General features: G+C 42.5%; 1 protein-coding gene across 1 annotated transcript in view; it reads left to right on the top strand.

Moving 5' to 3' along the window:
• wdr7 (WD repeat domain 7) overlaps positions 1-26,730 on the top strand; it is a 139,591-nt gene that overhangs the window by 20,964 nt on the left and 91,897 nt on the right. The window contains exons 11-18 of the mRNA XM_083929896.1: positions 1,155-1,270; positions 2,586-2,718; positions 3,902-4,122; positions 5,987-6,182; positions 8,427-8,641; positions 19,304-19,537; positions 19,685-19,978; positions 21,344-21,540. Of these exons, the coding sequence (XP_083786022.1) occupies positions 1,155-1,270; positions 2,586-2,718; positions 3,902-4,122; positions 5,987-6,182; positions 8,427-8,641; positions 19,304-19,537; positions 19,685-19,978; positions 21,344-21,540 (1,606 nt within the window). The remainder of the gene's footprint in view (positions 1-1,154; positions 1,271-2,585; positions 2,719-3,901; positions 4,123-5,986; positions 6,183-8,426; positions 8,642-19,303; positions 19,538-19,684; positions 19,979-21,343; positions 21,541-26,730) is intronic.

Here is a 26,730-nt window from a genome sequence, read left to right on the forward strand (position 1 = left end):
AACTTCATTAAAGGATGTCGGTATAGGTTTTTAATTAGTTCAATCAAACCAACAACACTAAATTGATAATCTAAAACACCAAAAAGATAAATGTTAGAGGCTGCTGATATGAATTATATAAAACGATAATGTATTATCTCTTTAATTTGATTTAATCTTCTTCCCTTTTCTTACACAAATCAGGGTTTTCCCAGGAATTGTCGAGGTGATGAGCCACCCAGATCTTGGTGTATCTCACATCGTAATCCATCTAGATTACAATTGATGTGAACAAGTGCTAAGTGTACTTGTTAATCAGTGTGTTATATCAATATCAAGCCTGCCATCGTCTACCAAACACGCTCAGGCACTATTATTTTTCCCCCATTCACATTCTGCCATCAGAGACATCATCATCAGTCATACGCGAACTCAAAGGACTCATCTCCCCCTGCTGTTGTACCCGAGCATTTTTCCACCCATCTTCTTAGGGCGCACTCACACTGTCCTTCTGGCCGGGGCCAAAACCGTTTTTTCAGCTAAAGCCTAGTACCTTTAAGCAGTGTGAGGGCGTACTCACACTGTGCTTCCGCACCGTGACCCGGGCTTTAGGGTACTTGTCCCCCCTCCCTCTCCCCCCGCGCCCCAGCCTCGTTTGTACTCACGCTGCAATAGGGACAAACTCGCACGCATAACAAACACTGCCGCCAGGATAATCGGTCTCCTTGCAGTCCATGGGGACATCGTGGTTCGAGTCCGACATTGACCAAGTACGGAGTGTGAAGTGGTCGCTGCAGCCAGTCCACCTCCTGGTCACTGCCGAGGTGCCCTTAAGCAAGGCAACAAACTCCTAGCTCAGCAGACCCCGCCACTAACTTCTGTCTCTGTGTGTGTGTGTGTGTGTGTGTGTGTGTGTGTGTGTGTGTGTGTGTGTGTGTGTGTGTGTGTGTGTGTGTGTGTGTGTGTGTGTGTGTGTGTGTGTGTGTGTGTGTGTGTGTGTGTGTGTGTGTGTGTGTGTGTGTGTGTGTGTGTGTGTGTGTGTGTGTGTGTATAAATCAGTCTATCAATCTTCTCAATATTATTATTATTTCTCAGTTCTAATTTTACTGTTTGATTTCACAAAAGTCACTTTCCTCTGTCTCTCTGTGTCTGTGTGTGTGTGTGTCTCTGTGCAGAGCTGCAGGTGACGTCCACCATCAGTCTCCAGGAGGCGTTTGATAAGTTGAGCCCCGTGTCTGCAGGGATCATCGACCAGCTCAGTGCTCTGCCTGGAAAAGAAGGACCCATCAAGGTTTGAACCAACTTGACACTTATATTTTAAGTTCTTGACCAAAATCCAATGTTTGCAGAATGCACCTTCAAAATGTTATCTATTTATAAAAGTTAAAACAAGTTAGTAAAAGTTTTATTACGTAGTGGACTTCAGGCTCTATTATCTTGTCAAAAGTACCAGTGTTTAGTGCAGTGTTGAAAAGTCTGTATATTATATATTGTATATTAAATTTAATTTAAAAAACGAACAAATCTGGAAAACAGCTGACGTTGCAATATATTTGTCTTCTGATTGCAGCATAGTAAAGTTAACATAATTGGATAACTGACATTACTGAATTTTAATTTTTGAATTTATTTCGGACATGTCAAAAAATTATACAAAATACAAAAGTATACAAAATTAAATTAGTTTAACAAATAAGAGGGGAAAAAAAACTGTAACAACATACAGTACATACAATTAACTCTGCCTGAAAAGGACTAGGAGGAATTTTTCACTTAATTAATCCGACCCCTTTTTCACAATTCAGTGATTGCTGCAATCTGTATTTTATCCACTATATGTACAATTTGTAAATCTAACCATACAATAATAGATCCTATACAATTTGATGAATAACATGTTATCATATATATATATATAAAGTAGCAGACTGATAGACACACACACACACACACACACACACACACACACACACACACACGTATAATGGTACCACTTTTCTCAGTCAATGTCAGAGCCACACACACAGACACACACACACACACACACACACACACACACACACACACACACACACACACACACACACACACACACACACACATAAATATGCATATATAGCTCATATTTACACACAAAGCAGTTTAGTTTGTTTGTTTTTTAAGCCCTTCCTTGTCCCTGTACCTTTTGAAAATCATTGCCCTGTACCTTTTTTTAAACTGGACCATGTTTGGACGTTGCTTAAGCTCCTTGCTCGTTCCACACCAACAATTGAAATGCATGGACTTTTTAAAGTCTTGCTTACAGCTGGTATCTTAAAATGAAACTTTTCCCTCAAATTATACAGTAACCCTCCTCTCTGTCAAATCAAAGTGTTTGAATATTACCTGGTTATAGTTTGTTTCTTGCTCTAAACACAGTTTGTGCCGTTTGATAGTATACACCAGATCAATGAACTTTAAAGTATGGGAATAATACCCGGCTTTATTGATTGTTCTTATGGCTCGTTTTTGAAGTGTGACTAATGGTAGCAGTGCGCTTTTGTAAGTGGTTAAATTATAGTTTGGCTGTTTGGTTCCTGACCGTGTGTTCTGTTCTGTTCCCTTAGGTGACAGCCAGCGTGTACATCCCCTCTCAGGGGCGCCTGGTGTGCGGTAGAGAAGACGGTAGCATCATCCTGGTTCCTGCCACTCAGACCGCCATTGTCCAGCTGCTGCAGGGCGAGCACATGCTCAGGAGAGGTGAGGGAGGGAGCGAAACGGGGGGCGAACATTGCCCAGGGTCCAGAAAATAGAAGCCAGAGAAACGGTGACGAACAGTCGACAGACTAAAATCTACATAAAACAATGAATAAACAAACAAAACTAGGTCTGCCACCTAAACCTCAGGGTTAGTTCAGTTCATCAGGTCAAATGATAATAAAAAAAGAATCCTTCTCACTGCCGGATTCATCAGGAAAGATGCCTGTAATGGTGGCGATGTGCATACGTGTTACCATGGTTACCATACGATCTTGCATAAATATGTGCTGAAACAGATCAATTCCTCAACGGTTCCCTAACAGCAGATGGGTTAAGGATGATGTAGAGCGAGCGGCTCATTATTGTGAATGAATCCTGCTTATTACACAACGACTTACTAAAGAAATCAATGATGACGTTGTTGTTTTTTTGCCTGAGCTGATGTTAAATTCACCAGACTTCTTTCTGCAGACGGAGTAATGTGGTCAGATCAGAACTGCGTCCACAGCAACGGTCTGTTAAACAGAAATAACGGACTGCAGCTGCTGTGATTGACCAATAAGAATCGGATATTCAACAAAGCCGTGTAATAAAAAACCGTAGCCTCTAAATTCCTGCTAAAACGACACATCTACTATCACACAGTGTTCTGGTTGGTCTGTTTAGCTTTCACACCACAAACCAACAACATCAGAGTCCCGTGCCAACCGGACCAAGACCCATCTTTTCAGGGTCCTGGTCCAGTTGTTTGGTTTGCATCAGAATTCAACTGACAGCTGTCACAGCAGCCCAAATCAACCGAAAACAATGAGACAAACGCACAAGCAGACTGAGGAAGAGCTTTTTCCTCAAGGCCATAAGACTTCTAAATAAATAACAGACACACACAGACACACACAGACACACACACACACACACACACACACACACACACACACACAGACACACACAGACACACACACACACACACACACACACACACACACACACACACACACAGACACACACACACACACACACACACACACACACACACACACACACACACACACACACTGCTGTCAAACATTTAAACGCAAGAACCATGACTGAAAAGCTCCTCTTGTGGGGTGAGCAGCAGTCATCCATCCTCAGCATCTTATATCTTCGTCCGTTCTGAGTGTTATGTCCATCCGTCCTGCAGGCTGGCCACCCCACCGTACGCTACGAGGTCACCGGAACAAGGTGACGTGTGTCCTCTACCCGTACCAGATCTCCCCCCGCTACGACCAGCGCTCGCTGGTGTCCGGAGGAGTGGACTTCTCTGTCATCGTCTGGGACATTTTCACTGGAGAGATGAAGCACATTTTCTGTGTCCACGGAGGAGAGATCACGCAGCTCATTGTCCCGCCAGAAAACTGCAGTGTAAGACCTCTGACATGGAGCTTTATGTTTTTTTTTTTTTGTCTTTCTCTTCTCACTGGTACATCATTTTCTTTTTAGTCTTGACTTGTATTTCTTCTTTAACGACTGTTGTTTTGGTCAAATGCGTAGTGACACACGCAAGTCAGCCAAATGAAACCTTTATGTTGTTTGAATGATATTAAGATCAAATGGTCAGAATTGTCTCGTTACCGTGGAAATGACATGTCAGATGCCGTCGTCTTGGTTTTAGCTGGACTACGATGACCTATCACACACATGCTGGAATTAAGACCTTTTGGAAAGTCATTGAAACCTTAAATGAAGTTTTCTCTCTTTCTCTGAGAAGTTATCACCAACACAGCACAGCAGCTGCTCCACTCAACAACTGCAGGGAGTAGATGTGTCAGAAGTGAGTTCATGTCTCTCAGAGCCAACAAACAAGCATGTAGCTGGACCTTTAGTGGAGTAACAAACGGCCCTTGTGCAAAACTGTGGAGGCAAGAAGAGAACTGCAGAAGAAACCTCTGTGAGAGCTTCCTTTTTCCTTTCAGTAACTTATTACATCACTGCCAACCAGTCAGGGAATTGTGGCATGAAGTTAAAGTCACAATTTGCTGCCTCTTTGGTAAGATGTAACTGCAGGGGAGTTTGTTCTTCAGAGCCTCCATTTTGTCACATTCACTATGTGTTGACTCTTTTTTTTGTAAACTTTATTGAGACACATTCACCTCACTACTTCTAGTCCGTTCCCTATATGTTCCCCTCTTAAATCCACACACACACATGTTCCTATATTACATATTATATTACATATTATTCCTATATTCCCATATTACACTTCTGCCCTTACTACAAGCCTCACTCAGAAGTTGGAAGTTCCCGATTTCTGATAACAATTAAACGCAGCATAACCGGAAGTGATGAGCTCCACCGGCAGACCAACGTCTGTCAGCAGCGTCACTAACATGGCGACTTATTGTCATTTAGAGAGGGAATGTCTCCACAGACACAGATATGGAACACACACAAGGAGGCAACAAGTTTTTCATTAGTGGGTCACATGATCAGTCACCATTAAACTCACTCTTTGATAGATGGGAACTTGAAAGACAATTAACTTGATTAAAATTTCACAGATTATAACTTGAAGGAAAAAAACAGAACAGTAAAAAACAGATTTCTTGTTTCAGTGAAAACCCAGGTCAGACTCAATCCAATTTCTTGGCTAATTATCTCTGCCAAGGAGATTAAGTTTTCAGCTGGCTTTGTTTGTCTGTTTGTCAGCAGGATTACAGACATACTACTGGCCCAATTTCCATGAAACTTAGTAGAAGGGTGTAGCATGGGTTGGGGAAAAACTCATCAAGTTTCGGAGTCGATCCGAATCACTGCAGATGTGCTCTCCTTTGTTATGATGAGTCAGGTGTGGAAAAAGGTCCATTTCACACATGCAATGTTTAAATCGGTCTTTCTGACAACTAGGGCGGAACAATGACATCTTTTTTAAGGTGAACGTAACCAAGGGACGAGTTAAGCAGTCATTAGCATCTCTAGCATCGCTAACATTTCCTGTGGTTGTTTCGCAGTAGAGGCCTACCACTGCCTTCACATTACCGACTGGTGGATTTAATAATCAACTACTTCACCTTAACTCAGTGAATCCTAGAAAAATCCAAAGTCAGGAATTATCCTAGACACAGGGGCCATGCAGTTCTTGGCAGCTAATCCTAAAAGAATATGAAAGGCCTCAGATTCAAAAGAGATTTTATTCTATCTGCTCCTCCACTAATCTGTCCGTGACCTTCCAGCGTGTCCTCAGATTCAGCTCTTTGATGATCACTGTTGCCTGCTTTTTCCTCTGCAGACTCGGGTTCAGCACTGCGTCTGCTCAGTAGCCAGTGACCACTCCGTTGGCTTGCTCAGCCTCAGGGAGAGGAAGTGCATCATGCTGGCGTCGCGACACCTCTTCCCTATCCAGGTCATCAAGTGGCGTCCGGCAGATGACTACCTGGTGGTGGGATGCTCTGATGGCTCTGTCTACGTCTGGCAGATGGACACAGGTGAGAACCCGGTGAACTCTCCTTGCTTGGAGTTGGGTTAATGCGGGAGCGGAACTATTAGCAAGTTAAACTTCAGCTGCAGATGCCATTCTTAACTTTCTACAATGAATGTGTAGGAAGGTGGGCTTCTAATGAACTGAGTAGCTCCAAAACATTCTTACAACCTGCAAGCACCGGGATAGGATTTAGGTAGTGGATTTTGGGTTTAGTCCGAGTGGTTTTGACCAAATGCATTGGCCGAAAAGCCAAACATGTCAGACTGATAGGCGATGAACTCCAAGATAGCATTTACTGCCTCAGACTGCCTTCATCTCTGACAGATGAAGGCAGTCTGTGACTATGATTAGCCTAAATGTCCAGACTATCACTGCCAACCGCACAGATAGATAAACTGTTGAAATGCTTCCGGCGTGTTCCTTCCTCTAAAAAACACAAATTCAATTTTTCACTTTGTTTTTTGACTGAAGATATGATGTTAATTAGTGAGAAATAGAGATGTCGTCGGTGTATTGTTCAACTTTGGCAGAGCCAAGTTTCCCCCAACATCCAGTCTTTATGCTAAGCTAGGCTAACCATGTCCTGACTCCAGCTCTCTACTTAAAACACAGATATGGATTGATATTGATTTTCTGATTTGAATCTCAGAAAAAACTGTTTAACTATTCCTTTGGACCTTATCTCTCTTTTCGTATTCCTGTATCCTCGTTTCGTCGTTACCATGGCAACACACGTATGTGTGCGTGTGTGCGTGTGTGCGCGTGCATGTGTGTGTGTGTGTGTGTGTGTAACGAATGAGCTGTAGTGCTGGGAGATTGCAGGGTAGCTAAGTGTGAAATTAAGGAAGGTGTGTGTGTACTCAGGCGTTGGACATGTAATAGGGCCATGGCTCACAGGCTCTTTGTCACACACACACACACACACACAAACACACACACACACACACACACACACACACACACACACACACACACACACACACACACACACACACACACACACACACACACACACACACACACACAGGTATAATGGTACCACTTCTCTCACTAAATCCCAGAGCCTATACTGATGTCAGCTCTGTCAGTAATGATGTCTCTCTCTCTCTCTCTCTCTCTCTCTCTCTCTGTCTCTCTGTCTCTCTCTCTCTCTCCCTCTCTCTCTTCTGTAAAGGTAGAGAAAAGTTAGAGATGGAGATGACTCTTATCTGTGACCTGAATCATATTCAAGAGACGATAGATGATACTGAGCATCGAGACAAATGGAGTGGGAGATGGCGTGAAAGAGGGATTGGAAGAATGATATAAATAGAAGGAGAGTGCAAGGACAAGTAGAGAAAGTTTGATAGAAACAGAGAGCAAGTGTGATATGAATGAGAGAGAAAGAGAGACGCATGAGTAAAACTGCATACCCTGGTACACTCCATGGCCAAAATTACGTGTGATTAAACATTGTGTGATAGCTAAACATGGCACTCTAACAGTATGGGCATTAATCTGCTGCTGTAACAGACTCCACTGTAGCAATGATGTTGATGATAAGACCTGACTCAGTCAGTGTTCCAGTTCATCCCATATCACTAGCATTAAATGGCCCATTACTAGAACTAACAAGCTTAAACCAAAAGGACACCAAAGTGTATGGACAGCAGGGGGCAATGACATAAAAAGAAAGGAATCATGGTTTTCATGTGTTTCCAACGCACTGTAGCGGATTGCCTGAATATTCTTTTTTTTTAGCGTGCCAGTCGGTGTTTAATCAGACAATTGAATGGTTAGGTTCGTATTGAAAGGTCAATCCCCAAATTAATCAGTTTCAGTTTGTTTAAATTCTGTTTTAGTTGTTTTTTCTGTAGGAGTGAATCAACTGCTCAAAGTAAATAATAAAGGATCTGTGATAAGTTTCAGTTTCGTCCCCCCCCCCCCCCATTAGGAGTGGAGCTTCTTCCCAAAACAATTTAACAAACGATCTTTGAACAAGTGAATCTCCAACGCTGTCGGAGTTTTCTGAGAATTATAAACAGGCAAACATGTGGAGACAGAATAAACATGCTGTCATGTAAATAAGATAAATAACATACGGCTGTTTAGTTTGTTTACTTAAAAGAGAAGGTAAAGAGCTGTTCTATAGTAAGGGGATCCTTAAATGATTCCTGTTGGGATCTGACACTATTCAGAAAATGATTGGCCCCAAGTTTGCCTGCATCAAGGATTTGAGACATGCTTCTTTACTCGTTTGTGTTTTCAGGAGCCTTGGACCGTTGTGTGATGGGCATAACGGCAGTAGAGATCCTGAACGCCTGTGATGAGCTGGCTCCAGCCACTGTGGACGCTCTGAGCCACTCAGCTGTGAACCTGAAGCAGGCGATGACTCGCCGCAGCCTGGCAGCACTGAAGAACATGGCCCAGCACAAACTGCAGACGCTCGCCACCAACCTGCTGGCTGCAGACAACGCCGACAAGGTACAGACAAATTACCAACAGTCACACCACGGCAGGGTGGAGGCCTTGTTTGGTAAATGATTTCAGCTTTCAGCCATGTGCACTAGTGCTGGTGGATTAGTTGAGCTGTGGGTCAACAGAAAATTAATTGTTGTCATTCACCAAGCAAATACACCAACATTCTCTCCTTCCAGCTTCTCAAAAACAAGGATTTGATGCTTGTGTGCGATTTTTATGATTGTTGATTGAGTTTCTTTGGACAAAACAAACATCTGGAAGATGTCATCTTGGCTGCACTAAAGTGTGACAGACGTTTTGTACCATTTTATGATGTTTTATAGACTAAACAAGACTTGCTGCTTTTCCACTGCATGGTACAGCATGACTCTACTTGACTCCACTTGCTCTGTTTTGGTTTTCCATTAGCAAAAGTTGTAGCTTAACCAATGGCACACTGGCTACAAGCCTTCGGAAAATGTTACCCTCTCATCCGCATGACAAATGACCTCTTTCACAATCATTGGCAGGTCCATGGCCTGTTATTTATGTTAGTTTGACTTTTCCCCATGCGCATTCCAGCAAGACTGGCCCTGCTCTGCCTCTGAGTGGCTAGTACTCTTTACCTTCTGTATAGAATGTGGCGCAGGTGGGGGGAAAATATTAACACCAAGGGGCCTGTAGATGATGGCAGGTTAATGTTGATATGGCACTCTGATTAACCAGGAAGTGTATAAAAGGCTCTCCATATGAAAAAGGTTGCCAACCCCTGGTCTACAGCCATGCTACTGGCTCCATAAGTCTTTTCTTAGATTCAGCTACAGCTAAACACTAATATCAGCCCACTGACATGCTGCACAGTGATAATGTTGATGCTGATGGTTAGCTGGTTATGTTTACCATGTTCACCATGTTAGTTTAGAGCATTAGCACACCTAACTTGTGCTTTCACACCTATATGTTTAGTTCAGTTTGTATAAAGTGTGTTTGGTCTGGTGTGATAGCTGTCAGTTTAATTTTGGTGTGGACTGACCGCCTGAAAGGTGGGTCTTTGTCTGGTTCCAGTCTGTGTCTGTTGTGGTTTGTTTGTGGGGTGAATTCAAAGTTGGTCTAGATCAAACAAACCTAACTACAGGCCTGATCAGCGATGTGGGGTTAGTCTGCTCTGACAACAACTAGCCTATCAAATAATGCAAAATGTAGTTGTTTGCAAATAAACAATTTTCTTTTTTTGAGCCATAACTTTTTAGCTGTGTTAAAGCCTGTCTTGGTACGTTTTCATGAGAAATCCAACTTGGAGAAAACAAACCAAACCAAATATTATTAAAAAACATGCACACACAAACGCACAAACACACACACACACACACACACACACACACAGACAAGCACGCACACACACACATACACACACACACACACACACACACACACACACAAGCAGACATACGCACACACACACGCACACACAAACACGCACACAAGCACATGCATGCATGCATGCATGCACGCACGCACGCACGCACACAAACAGACACAGACACACGCACACACACACACACAAACACGCACGCACGGACACAGACACACACACACACACACACACACACACACACACACACACACACACACACACACACACACACACACACACACACACACACACACACAGTGACTGGTCAGCTTGGTCAGTTCGCTAGCGAAAGTCACAGGCCAATTAAAACTCTGCTGTAGAAGAACCAAAGGTCAACACTACAGCCACTGTAGGAGAGAGAGAGGCACCACTGGTGTCTCCCAGGGAAGGATGAACTATCTCAAATGTCAGAATGGTATAAAAAAATAAAGAAGTGAGGTGTTGTTCTTGAGGAGAGCAGCTTTAATGGTTTGAAAGAGAAATCCACTCAAATGTAAAGACATGAGTCACTGTTGCAGAATGGATTCAGCCCACTTCAGAATATATGTAGCTCACTTTAGAAAAGATTTAGCTCACTTCAGAATGGTTTCAGCTCACTTCAGAACAGACTAACCTACACTAACAGCTAGCATTCACCAAAGTCACACAATAACACTAACTTTTTTCTTCTTCTCAGATGGGGAGTGATAGTTGTTGATGTCAAAGCCATTGTTAGTGCTTGTTGTATCATATGGACCAATCAGATGGGTTGATTTCGGCTACCCGTTTTAGTCTATGTGAACTTTCCATTTCACATTCTGACTGCAGTGCAACAAGTTAAACTGTGAGCTCTGCATTGGGTTTTTCTTTTTTTTTTCAAGACAATGTAGAATAATGGTTTGAATATTGAAACAATTGCAGCATTACGTCATGAGAGGAGGGCCCACAGATATACTAGAATGAGCAGCTGTGGAATTTTGTGCTAGCCCAGATTGCAACCAACTACATACACCTTCCTTCACCCCTGTGTGTAGTAGAAACTACAGAGGCCTTCAGGTAACCTAAAAACATGAAAGGCTTTGTGAGGAAGCATGGGGGTTCCACATGATACACTCTGTCCGTCTTTGTGTAAATCACCTTTCTTCTTCAGCGTCGGATAATAAATAAACGTCATACCATTCAACTCTGTGGATCCACCAGAGAATAAGAGGCTGTATTCAATTATTCAAGTCCCCTCTAAGATACCCCCGTCTTTGTCCTAGGGAGCTGGAAGGGTAAACTACGGTTTGAGGTCCGGACCAACTGATTGGGGCGTTGGTGTTCACACATACAGCCCTGCAGGTTACTGTCTATATCATTTCCGGTTTGCAGTGCATATGGGAAAGTGGCTTCTGTTATTTTTGAAAACGGCATTGCTTTGCCAGGCCTAGCAACAGTTGCCACCGGACCAGTTACCAAGGGTGAATTATTAATATTCTATATTTCATTTCTGCCAATAGATCCCATCCTGTACACTGGTCCTTTTAATGTTGAATATCACCTGATAGATTTGGTCTATTCTCAGTTTAATGTATGAGTAAGGTCTAATGTATTCATACCATTTGCATCATATTTCATCCATAAAGTGCACTGCATTCGAAAGCAGCCAAACAATTCCAAGTTGGCAGATTTCCCATCGTCGTGACAGCCAGCCATGTTGAATTCATGCAGCCACGGTTCTAACAAATCAAACCTTTTTGTTCTGGGGAGCAGCTCGTCCGTGCTGACCCCTCAGAGGATCAGAGAGGTTCACTTGTCAGACTCCGATGATCTGATCTGCCCTGACGGAGTTAACCCCGCCCACCTGGGCCTCCCAGCACAGAAAACAAACGCTCTGAATTATTTAGTGTCTGTGCAGCGTTTAGTTGAGCTGCTGGTACAGTTTGACTTTTATAGTTTGACTCTGAATCCATTTAGCTCAGCATTCCATCTCCTCGACTGTCTCCGTTTTTCTTCTCTTCCCCTCCACCAGATAACCTTTGTGTTGTTTCTTTTCCCCCCTCTGTGTTGGTTTTATTGTAGGTGTCTCCTGGGTTTTTCCTGCCATAACTGCTAATAATCACAGCTGCTTTCTGAAAAGGCCAACACACAACGGCTGCAATCTTTTCTCCCTGTTCTATCAGAAATACATCTTTACTGCCTCCCACCTCCGTGTCATTTCTCCCTCATATCAACTCAAATTATGGGTCAAAAGCGCCCACTATATCCTCGGTGTGTGTGAGAGTGTGCACTCCCCCACCGCATGTAATGACATATAATGGCTGTGAAATGTCAGACTATCAACCCAAACATTACACCCAGCCAGCTGCGAGCCTTTGTGTGTGTTTACAGCTGATGGTTGTTGTTGTTCACGTGTGTGTGTGTGTGTGTGTGTGTGTGTTCGTGTGTGTGTTCGTGTGTGTGTGTGTGTGTGTGTGTGTGTGTGTGTGTGTGTGTGTGTGTGTGTGTGTGTGTGTGTGTGTGTGTGCGTGCGTGTGCGTGTGCGCGTGCGCGTGTGTGAGACTTTGAGTTTGTCCTCTGGTAGCATTGCTGATGAAAACTGCTGATCTTTGAGTGTGTTTGCGGAAGTATTTAGTAGATCAACAGAAAAAAAAATAATTTGTCACAATTGAATCAACATATATGTCAACCATTTTCTGGTTTCACATGAGGATTTTCCAATTTTCTGTTGTGTCTGTGTAAAATTATTGTATACTGAATATCCTTGTGTTTTGGACTGTTGCTTGGACAACAGGTTGCATCGCTGAAAGTGTCCCAAGGGTTGTGATTTTTTTTTTTCACTTTAACTGACACATTAATCAGTAACTGAAGTCATGAGTTACAGCCCTGTTTGAAAGCTACAGCTTAGGTTGGTTTCACTTTCAGGAAAAGTCATCCGATAGATGGAAAACTTAGACGGGCAGTAGACAGAACAAACTTGTAAGACATCTTTCACACACAGAATGCAGCTTTATTTGCTTTCCGTGAAGACATATGACTGCAAAGAAAGAACAGGACAACAAGGAAAATACTGTAAAATCCCCCCCCCTCACTCAAAAAAGTGTTTTCCTTCTGTTTCTGTCCTCTAAAATGTCTGACACTGACTATAGGCACTTGTATCTGAGCACTATAGAGGAGTTTTCACATTCCTCTGCGTAAGGAGGAGGTGTTTGTGCACTTCTCTGCAACTTGAGATTCAAACATATTGAGGCAAGCTTTAGTTGGAACATCACTAATCCATGAACCAATCACTGTCTGATATGTGAATAACTGTTGGACAAACTTTGACACAACACCAAGAGAGGAACCTGAACCCAGTACAGAGAGAAAACACACCGTCATCATAGCTGTCAGACAGTTTCAAGCTAACAAGCTAACAAACAGAAACTAATATATGACGCTAACTACACTTACCATTCTGATACCACATTTTAGTGCTCAACACATTTTTCATCTGGGTCTGACTGTCGCCGGGTTCAGGAGGCCCAAACTACAACTTACTGTGGTCCAGATTGTTAACGTTAGCTCCATGGGCAGGCAGCTCGGGCGCCATGTCGTCCATCCATCTGCTGGGCTCTGTGAGTCGCACCTGCCATACCCCTAGTCCCCGAAGTGGCTCCACTGCCACGCCACCTCCTGCCTCAAGAGGACTTAAACACCCATCAGTCACCTCGATTGCTGTATTTTGCGGTTCTCTTTCACCTAAGGCCTGTTTGTCGACCTCGGGTACAAGCTAATGTGAGCAAGAGCAGTAAGAGTGCATGCAGCAGTTCGGTGGAGCGAGGCCAGTTGCAGAAAATCTCAATGAGGGAGAATGAGTAGATTTGCTTCCAGCTTCTTCTGACTTAATTTCATTTCTATGTTAGAAAACCATGTTAAACAAAATATTAATCATTGCAGAATAGTTTTTACATGCTTTAAACCTGGAGTGGGGCTTAAAATAAATGTAGCAGAAGTGTAGATAAACATACTATCTCTTATGTTTTTTATTAGTTTTACTTTGGCTGCTGCTCCCGGGTCTACCTGTAGTCCTTGGTGTGGGCCCTTTGGTCTTATTTTTCTACTAAGGCTTTTTTCATTTAAGGATAAAGGACGCGTGAATGCATCTCTCAATACTAACTTCTCTGCCCTATCTGTGGCTCTCAACCCCAAGCCCATTGGTTCTTTAACGGCTCACAGATATATATTTAAAATTTAAAAAAAAGGCTCAGTAATCATCATCACCGTGACAAAACAACATGATGCTCCCTGAAGCAATGAGTGACCCACTGAGCTTCAAAGTGCCACCATTGTCTGAACCAGTTTTCTGTAGATGGATACAACAGTTTGGAACCACTGCTCAAACTTCATTGTTGAGATTTTTATTTTAGGTCTTGCTTGGAATTGTCTTAACCTGTCTTTTTACGGATGGGGCATAAAGAAGTGGCAGACTACAACCTAAATTCCCCTTTTATAACACCGTTCACAGCCTTACCCGACCTGAGCTTTAAAGTCCCACAAACTCAGACACTGCAGGAACAACAGGACATAAAAACACACCTAACAGCTTTAAGATTGTTTGAAGTAAAAAATGACGTGATTTCAAGGCCATACTACAGTGCGATCATAGTCATCAAAGCTTGGATTTTTCTTTTTTTGCATTAAATTCAAAAGTATTGATTGTCTCCTTATTTTGCATTACTTCGTTCTGTCCCACATCAGTGTTTCGTAGAAAGAATTTTCCTCTTATTTGTCTTCAGTGTTTATGCATCTGATGCCCCCATACTCTGTGTGTGTGTGTGTGTGTCTGTGAGAGTGTGTGACTCACTGGGATCTGAGTGTGTGTGACTGTCCGTTGGACACCAGTGGTGTTTGCCACAAGGGCCCTGCAGGACGATGACCTTTAGACATACTGCCCAGGAGCTATAGAAGTGTGTGTGTGTGTGTGTGCGTGTGCATGTGTGTGTTTGCAGTGTCTGTGTGCATGTGTGTGTTTGCAGTGTCTGTGTATGTGTGTGTGTTCACAGTGTGTGTGTGTGTGTGTGTGTGTGTGTGTCCATGCATCTTCCTATTGGCTCCCCAGTGCACTAAGGAGATCTCAAGAGACATTTTTCACAATATCCAAATTGTTATTGAACCAAATAATGAATATTTCTCAAACCAAACGTGGTCAGTTGTAGCTTCTGTGTCTTTGTTAGTCACAATATCAGCTCAATCGTAAACCATTCAACAACATGCATGTTTGTTACTGTGTGTAATGTCACTGAGCGCCTTTAGATGGCAGTGTTTATCCACCAAAATGACACACAGGCACAGGCACACACACACACACACACACACACACACACACACACACACACACACACACACACACACACACACACACACACACACACACACATACACATACACATACACATACACACACACACACACAAAGCAAAACAGAGGAGCAGCATCATGGCTTTGTCAGGAAAGTCTTCCCTGTGTGTGTGCGTATGTGTCCCAGGTGCAGGTGCATTGTGTCTCTCGGTCAGTCAGGAGTCTCCACGGCTAATGATTGTTCTCTCTGTCTCTCTGTCCCCGTCACATTCAGTTCAATTCAATGATCTCTAATGGCATGAAAGGTTAAAGACAGTGCTTTCTGAACCTGAGAATTGCAACACAGAGAGATACTAATGGTTTCCTTCAACAATAGTAACCATATGGAAATAACATAAAGAAAGTGTCACTTAAATTCAAATATTCTCTATTGCTTCTGATGGTAATGTAGTGTAAGAGCAGCAGGTCAGTGTGGTACCTGGTGCCAAAACTATTAGTTAGTTGATTGATCGGCCCATTAATCAACGCTATATTTGGAACCAGCTTTTTCTGTTTGTATCATCAGAAAGTGATTATCTTTGGATTGTTGGATGGAAAAAACGTTACCACATGTAACAGAGACACCAAACATGTACAGTACATACATTTTACTGATCTTCTATGCTTGAATTGTGTTTAATCGTATGCCTCTGAGCTCACGCCTGCATGTTTAGCACATTGCAAAACAATGAACTTGTACGTCTACACTGCTGGAAGAGAGGAAAGGAAGAAACTGTCCAAAGCGTGGCTTCCTTTCACGATGAAACATGACAGCAGTGCAGCTTTTAATTTTTGTAAAACGGTCATTTCAAGTGCGGGTGAAAACTAGAAATGCACCGATCCAGTTTTTTTCTGATCCAAGCCGATACCTGGGCTGAGCGCATCGGCCGATACCGATCCGGTCCTCCTGTTGAATGAATTAACCGTATACATTGTCATGATGAGTGAAGGCATCAGGCTTGACATAAACATTTAGACCAAATAGAAAACCCTTAATGGTGCTAGAAGAAAAAAAAAGTGCTAGAGAAACATTCTTCTCCAATATCATAAACAGCAACACTAATAAGGCCAAAACCCTATTTGCAACTGTCGACAGACTGACCAACCCCCCAACACAAATACCAGCCGAACTCCATTCCACACAGAAATGCAATGAGTTTGCATTCTTTTATACTGATAAAATTGAAGGCATCAGACGTGCCATCAATATCTCAAACAAAAAAGTTGGATCACCACCCCGTTTAGGCCAAAATAACACAGCAATGATGGCAAACTTTAATGCCATAGACTCTAAAACTCTAGTGGAAACAGTGACCGATCTAAAGCCAACCACCTGCTGTCTCGATGCTCTACCTACCAACTTCTTTAAGAATGTTTTTGACTGCCTATCAACAGACGTATTGCAAATAGTTAATAACTCTATTCAATCTGGCAATTTCCCAAAAGCCTTCAAAAATGCAGTCATTAAACCTCCCTAAAAAAGCGGAGCCTAGATGCCTCTATTATCAACAACTACATACCAACTCAAATCTACCATTCATAAGTAAAATAATTGAGAAAGTTGTACTCCAACAACTAAATCACTTCTTGGCTTCTACTGGCTGCCACAACAACCTCCAGTCAGGATTTAGACCTTTTCATAGCACAGAGACGGCCCTTATTAAAGTTATAAATGACATTCGTCTTAACACAGACTCTGGCAAAACTTCAGTACTAATGCTATTGGACCTCAGTGCTGCATTTGATACTGTCGACCACTCAATACTTTTGGACAGGTTGGAAAACTGGGTGGGGCTCTCAGGCACAGTCTTAAACTGGTTCAAGTCATATCTACAAGATAGGAACTATTTTGTTTCCATTGGCGACTTTGTATCAGAACAAACCAACGTAACGTGTGGAGTCCCCCAAGGTTCAATCTTGGGGCTGACTTTATTTACCATGTACATGCTCCCACTAGGACAAATCATGCAAAATAATAACATTGACCACCATTGCTATGCCGATGACACCCAAATCTATGTAGCACTATGACCAAATGACTATCGCCCCATAGATCTACTGTGCCAGTGCATTAGGCAAGTCAAACACTGGATGTGCCAAAATTTCCTTCAACTAAATGAGGATTAAACTGAGATAATTGTTTTTGGTGCTAAGAAAGAAAGGTTTAAAGTCATCCAACACCTTCAATCACTGTCCCTCAAATAAAGCCAGAAATCTTGGGGTTATTATGGATTCTGATTTACATTTCGACAGTCACATCAAATCAGTAACAAAATCGGCCTACTATCACCTTAAAAATGTAACAAGACTTAGAGGGCTCATGTCAGCTCAAGACTTAGAAAAACTTGTCCATGCCTTCATTACCAGTAGGCTAGACTACTGTAACAGTCTCCTTGCAGGTCTTCCCAAAAAAACTGTCAGGCAGCTACAGCTTGTTCAGAACGCTGCTGCTAGAGTTCTAACAAAGACCAAAACATGTGAGCACATTACACCAATTCTTAAATCATTACACTGGCTTCCTGTACGTCAGAGAATTGATTTCAAAATCCTCCTGCTCACATATAAATCACTACGTGGTCTAGGGCCGACGTCTATCACTGATATGCTCCCACTACATAAGCCTTCTAGATCACTAAGATCCTCTGAGACCAATCTGTTCGTGGTTCGCAGAGTAAACTCAAATCAAGGGAAAGCATCTTTCAGTCATTATGCAACAAACAGCTGGAATAAACTTCCTTTCACCCACTCTGACCACTTTTAAAACTAGACTGAAAACTTTTATGTTCACCTTAGCTTTCTGCTAAATCTTTGCACTGAATTTTATTATTGTCTATGTTTTTATTCTCTTTGTCTTTCTGTAATGCATTTTAATTCATGACATGTTGTGCTGTGAAGCACTTTGAGTCTGCCTTGTGTATGAAAAGTGCTATACAAATAAAGCTGCCTTGCCTTGCCTAAATGAAACACCGTCAGATTCAAATCCAGCTTTGCCCTTTCCCCCCCTCTTTATTTCCTCATTTCGTTCTTCCCTTCATCACTCCTTCCTCCTCCCTCAGAGTCAGACTCTAAGTGGATAACAGTGGTCTGCAGTCATCAGGTCATTAACATGGACACAAACAGCACTGTTCTACATACAGCTCCACATAGGTGTCTCTGCTAATACAATTAAAATCGAGCGCTGTGGGTTTATTGGTGGCAATTTTGGCTTTGGCTTTGCCGGCCGCGATAATTTCCATTTTTCCGTTTCCGTGTCTCTATTTAAAATGTCTTCCAGTTCTAGTGTTAAATATTCTTTAGATATAAACGTTTATTGATCTTTGAAAGGGCAAAATTGCATTATTATGCCGTTATCATTATATCAGTTGAAAATGGTCTCAAAACCGCAAAATTATCGCTTCTCGCAATAATTTCTGGGACAATTCGCTCCGCAAAATTTGTTATGGTGACAGATCTTAATCTCCTGCCTTCTGCATGCTCTACCGCGCAATTGAATATCCTGTTGTGTGCTGCATGTGTGAAGAGAAACTGTGTGCGCTTGCGTGTGTGTGTGTTTCTTTTGTCTCAGGTCTAATTGTTCTGTTTTAGAACGAGTACAGATGACATATCTAGCCCCTACAGTATGTGTAGTATTTCATTTAATTCTGTTTTATCCCCACCCAGCAGATACAGTGAACCCATTTTCACTGGGTCATTTTTCTAAAATGAAAACATTTTGTCCTCGTTTGAAATTCTACACTTGGTGGCTTTAATATGTGGCCGGTCATAAGGAAAGACATAAGTTCCAAGAGGAAGCTCCAATCTTTATATTTTCCTTTTTCTACAGAAACAAAGCACAATGTGGGCACAAAGCTTTTGTGTCTGGAACGCGACTCACATTCATCAGTTTCCTTGAATGTCCAAGTCTTACTTTTGGCTTTTCTTTCGCTCTCCTCCAGGGTAACCTGCCGAAATATTCCCATAATGCCCTGGTGGTCCAGGCGATGAAGACCAACCTGACGGACCCTGACATGCACGTGCTGTTCTTCGACGTGGAGGCGGTGATCATTCAGCTTCTGACGGAAGAAGCCCAGAGACCGAACCCCACGCTGGTGTCTCCAGAGACGCTGCAGAAGAGCCAGGCTGGGGCCGACAAAGGGGGGTCGTTCCTGGCCAACAAGATCTTTAAACAGGTCGGCAAACACAGAAGGGACATCTGTCAGTCCTAAACAATCACAACCAGCATGTTTCACCTTAGATGTGTAATGTAATGATGTTGTGCAGTTCTTTTACAATTTTTGGTCAGTTTTTAAATTAAAATTGCATCTTGTCCGATCCAGGTGAAGGAGACGATGAAGGAGACCATTAAGGAGCACCTGCTGGACGAAGACGAGGAAGAGGAGGAGGAGATGAGGAGGCGGGAGGAGAAGTCCAAGTCTCTGAGTCTGCTGGAGTACAACCTTACCATGGACACGGCCAAACTCTTCATGTCCTGCCTGCACGCCTGGGGTCTCAACGAACACCTGGACGGCATCTGTCTGGAGCGGCTGGGCATGCTCAGACCGCACTGCCCCATCTCCTTCGGCCTGATCTCCAGAGGAGGTCACATGTCCCTCATGCTGCCCACCTTCAAGGTACGTGCCCGTCTGGGGTCTCCTGTGTTTCAGGTCCACCCTGATCAGGATTCATCAGGCTGATACAGACCCCTGACCCCTGACAAGACCATGATCCTGTACAAGCCTCTGTCACAAGATACGGAAGCAGATGTATATGTTTGAAGACAGCAAAAAACATAAAACAAATCAAACAAAGATAATAAATAGAGCGCTAAAAAGAATACAATCATTTTAAGTCATGCATTTCCATTTTAAACAACATAAATGAGAGTTTATTTAGGCCTTTGCTTCTCAGATTGCCAGTTTACCAACAAGCTATTGGCACTATTTTTTATCGATTCATCATTATTTTATTAATTGAAAAGATAATAGTGACTGATGATGAAATGAATAATTGATGTCTGCTCAAGGGCTGGACCATATGGCTTCTTACCCTATCATGATATAGGTCATTTCATATCTTATGATATGATCATGATAATTCAATAAAGAAATAGATCGTTGATATGAAAGAACCACATGGTGAAGCCTGTTTTTGTTTACTCGTGTGTGAATGAAATAAAAGAATTTGTGTGCAAAATGAACATAACTTATAAGGATCAGAACGTATAGTTTCGTACATATTGCCATAATGCATTTCGGCCGCTTGTTTTTCAACATCGGGATTATTTATTTTCATATACGTATATAAAAATGTCCACTTATCTTTTGGTTGAAATTTTTAGGTAAGTCTGTAGTTGGTTTCTACCTCACCTGTACATGTATTTTATATCTATTTCTTTTTTCTATGTCTGACTTTTCTTATTAAATATGTGCAAATAAACACGCTATAGAAAAATACATACGGCAGACATTTTTATATTGTTTTATCGTGATATCATCCAGCCGTAGTTTGCCTTGAACATCATCTGGTACTTATTTCCAAACTATGAATAACAAAATATAGGATCTTGTTGTATTCCATACATCCAATACATCGTTATATTCCAACGTGTTATCCCAAATTGTAATTATTATTACCAGTGTCCTTTTATTCATACAGCACTTAACAGAACAATGTCACAAATTTAAAAAAATAGAATTAATAAAGCACTAAAACCAGCACAATAAGAATAAATGAATAAATATATAAAAACACTGGCAGCTGCTTCCTTCTCTGAAAAGATCATTCTCAGTAAGAGAACTACTAGTGTAGCACCTTTTATGGATGGGCTGTCATAAAAAACAGCAGTCTTTTCTAGTAACAGTGAAGTAAGAGCTGACAGCAAACACAGTCTGCAGTATACAGTACGTTGCCTGAACCCAGTCAAAAACACATGCGATTTACATCGCACACCCGTATTTCCTGGGTCCCTGGTTCATTTATTTACCTCTGTTCCCTAGGAGTCCTTGCTGCGGCAGTTATCCCTGGCTACTGGTCTGAAGCTAACTCTGACTGACATTGTGGGGAAGGGCACATACGGCGTGTCGAGGGCCGTCACCACACAGCACTTGCTATCTGTGATTTCACTGGCCAACACTCTGATGGGCATGACCAACGCCACCTTTGTAGGAGAGCACATGAAGAAAGCTCCTGTCAGGTAACATGCACACGCGCACACACGCACACACGCACATACGCACACACGGACACACGGACACACACACACACACACACACACACACACACACACACACACACACACACACACACACACACACACACTTACACACAAACAAAATCACATTTTGTTGGAGTTGGTGGAACCACAAACCATAGATCCAATGGGACGACCGTCGTCATGTTTCCGTACAATTGTCAAACAAATCGTAAGCAAACTTTTGACAAATAAAAACTAACAAAAAAAAACTACTTTGGAACAAGTAAACTCAGCCACAAAATAAAAATGTGAATAGAAACCTGGCTACTCTTTGCTAACATGTTAGCCACAAGAACTTTAAAAGTGATAATCTATCAGAGGGGTCTGTTTTTAACATGAAATATGGATGTAGTCTCTGTGACATCATACAGAGTCTCTAAAGAGCTAGTGGACATCAGTCAATGAAATCATCCCAGATGGGTTCAGCATCTTTGGAGCACTGCCCACAAAAACAGAAGCATGCATTTGGTTTAAAAACAGAAATAATGCTGACTCATGGTCCTAGATATATGTATATATGAGCTCAACATATCTACCATCAGTGATTCCAGCTGAAAAACAAAAATAACAACCCAAACAAACAGAACGGAGGCTGAATTCAAAGCACGAACCACAGACGCTGCTCACATACACAATAATTCCAGCAGCAGCTGAAGTTCAACCACTGTCAAGTTTGTGTGTGTGTGAAGCTGATTGTTTAGTCCGTCTGAGCTCTCATTGTGCTGTGAAAGATTTAACACCAAAGTCGAGGTCCAAACAACATTTCATCATTTCATCAACCCTGCACAAAACAGCCCTGCGGGGAGGGCGAGCAAGGACGAGACGAAAACACGGCGAGAGAAGAAGTTGTGCGAGGGAGAAAGGTGGTGAAGTGGTTGTTCTCATCAGCCTCCTCTGATTGTTGATTTCCCCTGTTTTCATAATTTAGTTATCTTTGACTTTTATCCTCTTTGCTAAATTAATTGGTTGAACTCTAATACCCGGCTCCAATGGAAAGGTTCAGCCATTTAGTGCGCTTAAGTTAATTTTATACCTTAAAAGACACTTAAACCTTTCCTAAGATTGAGGCGAAATGACCAAATCGCAAATGTGAATTAGTCTGGAACCTCTCAGTTCACTTTCAATTTCCAGGGAGAGTTGTCAACGGTGCAGACCTTAAGGCCTCTGGAAGCACTTAGATAGACCTACAACCAATTGGAGCAATGAAACATGTGACGATGAGGCGGAGCACGGTGGGGCGGAGCTTAGTGCAAAGTGGGTGGGAAAAAAAGCAACACCCGAGGGCCAGAAAGATGTAAACGGACTACAGCGTACAGTGGGTACATTCAACTTTTGCCCAAACCTGTCAGACGAACAGCAAGCACGTCTTTGAGAAAAGCTTTAAGTGCCACTGGTGAAAAGAATCCATCTAGTTTGTTGAATACTGATGCTACAGCGCCTTCTGCAGGAAGTTTCACGTCAGTTTATTTATTTGATTATTTCGGGCAAGTCAGTTAGATAAATCATCATCACACAGTATCTTGGTTTACAACTCACATGACCGAAAGGGACAGCGGGAGAAGCGAAAGCATATGTAGTTCGGACCCCGTTACCCACAGAATACATTATCTCCATCATACTATTTTTCTTGTGTCCTTTGACAGAACATGTTTCTGTTATGCTGTCCAGCTCTAGACAGACAAACAGACACCGTGTCCATATTAGCCCATCATGAGTGAGCAACAGTCCCGGTTCTAGCCACCTTTCAAAAATGTCTTCTCACACACGCCCATATTAACTAAAGTCAGTTCTAATTGGCCCGGCATGTCTCAGACTGCCGGAAATCTGTCCAAACTGGAAGAAACCTCAAATAGAACCGGGCTTTAGGTGGGCGGCCATGTGCCGTGATGGACAGGACCCTTAGTGTATAATAAGAGCAGTGTTCTCAGAGCTGCTATGTGCTGACACAAACACACACGGAGGGTCCAGTGTGCTAACACACAGTAGCTCTCTCAGGGGAGTATATAAACGTGTTCCTGTGCTCCCGTCTTTCCAGCACAGACAGTAGCTGCTCATTAGCTCTGACTACCAGCTCTATATGCTATCCAGTGGTCAGTCCGTCTACCCGTGTCCCCTGACCCCCCACATCACAGAAAATGTAGACGTGTCTCCAAGTCTCTAGTCTTCTCAAAACCAGTCCTCTAGTGCAAATCCAATTAATATCACAAGTCGATGCAGCTCAGTTTCTAGTATTGTCAAGGCCAGTCTCCCATCTATGCGGAGTCCTTAAGGCCAAGACTGACTTCAAGTCTCAAGTCAATCCCGACAAGTCCGATCTCAGGTCTTGTCAAAGCCAGTCTCGAGGCAAGTCTGAAAACATTGAGCATATTCAGGTCAAGTCTCAAGTCAGTGCAGTCCAGATCAAGTCCTTAAAGGCATGTCCGGGTAAAGTTTCAAGTTAGTCAAGACGAGTCAAGTCCTTAAAGGTATGTCCAAGTCAAGTCTCAAGTCAAACAAGACCAGTCAAGTCCTTTAGGACATGTCCAAATCAAGCCTTGAGTCAGCCAAGTCAAGTCCTTGAGAGCATGTCCAGGTCAAGGCTCAAGTCAGTAAAGACAAGTCCAGGTCAAGTTCTTGAGGACATGTCCAAATCAAGTCTCAAGTCCATGAGATAAGTCCCAAGTCAAACCTCAAGTCTTTGAGAGCAGTTTCAATTCAAGTCTAAAGTCCTGTCAAAGTCATGCCTCAAGTCAAGTCTTTTCAAGTCTTACAGGTCTGCTTTAACATTTTTTTGGCCTCTCAAGACAATAACAATTGGACTTCAGACTGTGGCAGCACCTCTAGTGTCTTAAGCAAATCACCACTGTGTCTGTAGTGGGATATTTCATCTCATTCTGCTGTGTCATTGAAACTTAATGAAGACTTGATAGGGTAGAGGCAGACAGAGCTGATAAACAGGAAACATCAGCTAGAACATCAGAAACAAAGAGAACCTCGGCAGGAGGACACGGCCCGGCCTGGAAAACTTTTCACAGCTGTTTAGTACTTTCTCAGAACCAAAGAGTTTCTCTTGTGTGGTGTGTGCAGAACAGAGAAGGTGATTATGCAGCTACAGAAGCTGAAGACGCTCTTCTCTCTCTCTGCTGTCTCCATTTCCACACTCCAAACCAGCGCTTGTGAATATTTGAACGTGTTTGGCTTTTTGGCTTTTTCATGTTCCCCATCTTACATTTATGACAGCAGAAAAGCTTCCTCCCTGTATGCTGGAGTTTGAAAAGAAGTGCTCCTCAACTCTTAGTATTAGTATTTTATCACAACAACCACAACAGCACTCTCTCCACCAAATCTGGCTGAGGACTTGATCTTGCCTGTGGAACAAGTCCTGGAAGTCCTGTTGCTGAGAAACTGACCAAACATGGACCCCCCCACACACACACACACACGCACGCACGCACACACACACACACACACGCACGCACGCACACACACACACACACACACACACACACACACACACACACACACACACACACACACACACACACACACACACACACACACACACACACACACACACACACACACACACACACACACACACACACACACACTCTTGGCTTTTGTGTCCTTTTGTCACTTCAGCCTGTAAAAATAGCTACTTATTGGACGAGTCCAAGCTCCTTCTTCCCCAGACATTATTAAGCATTGTGTTGGCTAAGGTCGAAGAAACACACCCTTTTCTCTCTGTTTCGGGGAGATTTAGTTGTTTTCCTGTTGGTCAGGTGCTTCAGTGAGTACTTTTACAAGCACAAAATATTCTGTCTTTTGACCTTCTTCTGATAGAGACAATCTTCCTGATAAGCTGTTGACTAATGAAAATTAATATCCCAACATTCCTATTTACATGCAGCCATGCAAAATAGGATTTCTTCAAAGTTTTCCATTGGTGGTGGCCTTGTTCGACCATGCATACACAGCCTTCATCTTTCAGTCCTTCAAACACCGCCTTGAAAAAGTCGGTGTTGCGATGTTTGCACAAATCCAAAAACCTGTTAATATCCATTCTGTAATTATGTTTAAAAGTAGGTGTGTTTCTCCTGCTGACCAGGAAATGTGGATTTGTCTTATGGGCATTCTAACCCAGTCTTGTGAACGATTGGCGAGTGGGTTTAAGTACAACAACCGTAGCATCGCACAGAGCAGAAACTAGAAAAGAGGGTGCAAACTGCGATAACTACTACCATTGGGACGCATATTCTAAATTCACTGTATCGTGTCCAAAGAATGCTCCTAAAACCTGAATAATACCAGCTTATCCCCTATGTCTTAATCGGAACATGCTATATTCAGAAAAAATACCTTATTCATAATATCCAGACAGAATAGGCTGTTTACAGGAACTGCAATTTTTGAATGTTGTCATATTCTGAACAAAGGCCTTTTCCCAGGGTGTAATTAATTCTCAACGTCAATTAATTTTTTCGAACTGTTGTTTTTCTCACGAGTACTTTCACAAAGAATGTGAATATATCACGACCAAAGACCAATCATGTTTCTTTGCTTATGAGGATTATAAGCATTATTCATCCCTCCCCCGGTATGCAAAGGCCTTAATAGTGGAATATTAGTGTGCAGGTAAATGTAGTCAGTGTGGACAGAGGTCATCTTCAGTGTTTACTTTACTTTGCATTTGCACTAGCTGCACTGTGGACTCTTTTAAAACCCCATATTCTTCACACGTGAACCCTGCCAGTAATCACATACACCACCTGCCACTGTCCCACAATTCTTGGGAGAAATGCTGAACATCCAATCACACCTGGGGCACATTTAAACACAAAATTTCAAAGTGAGATTTTTTTTCTCCTTTGGTTGGAATTGAATCAACTCAAATGGATGGATTTAGATTTTATTTAGATAACAGCCCTGAACCCCCTTTTTTCCACAGCTTGTACACACAATACACATGCAGCTACAAAAAGCAACATTCAGATAAGATCAGGAGCTGCACTGAGGAGCCACATACTGAATTTATTTAGCCTGATAAAGTCTGATATCAAACATAAGTCGCATAAACATGTGGAGTCTGAGGAGTAAAAGTAGATTCAGTGACCTGCCGTGATTCAAAATCTAACTGTTTAGTTTCTTTAA

This window comes from Echiichthys vipera, assembly GCF_963691815.1.
Source record: "Echiichthys vipera genome assembly, chromosome: 16".
Classification (NCBI taxonomy): Eukaryota; Metazoa; Chordata; class Actinopteri; order Perciformes; family Trachinidae; genus Echiichthys; species Echiichthys vipera.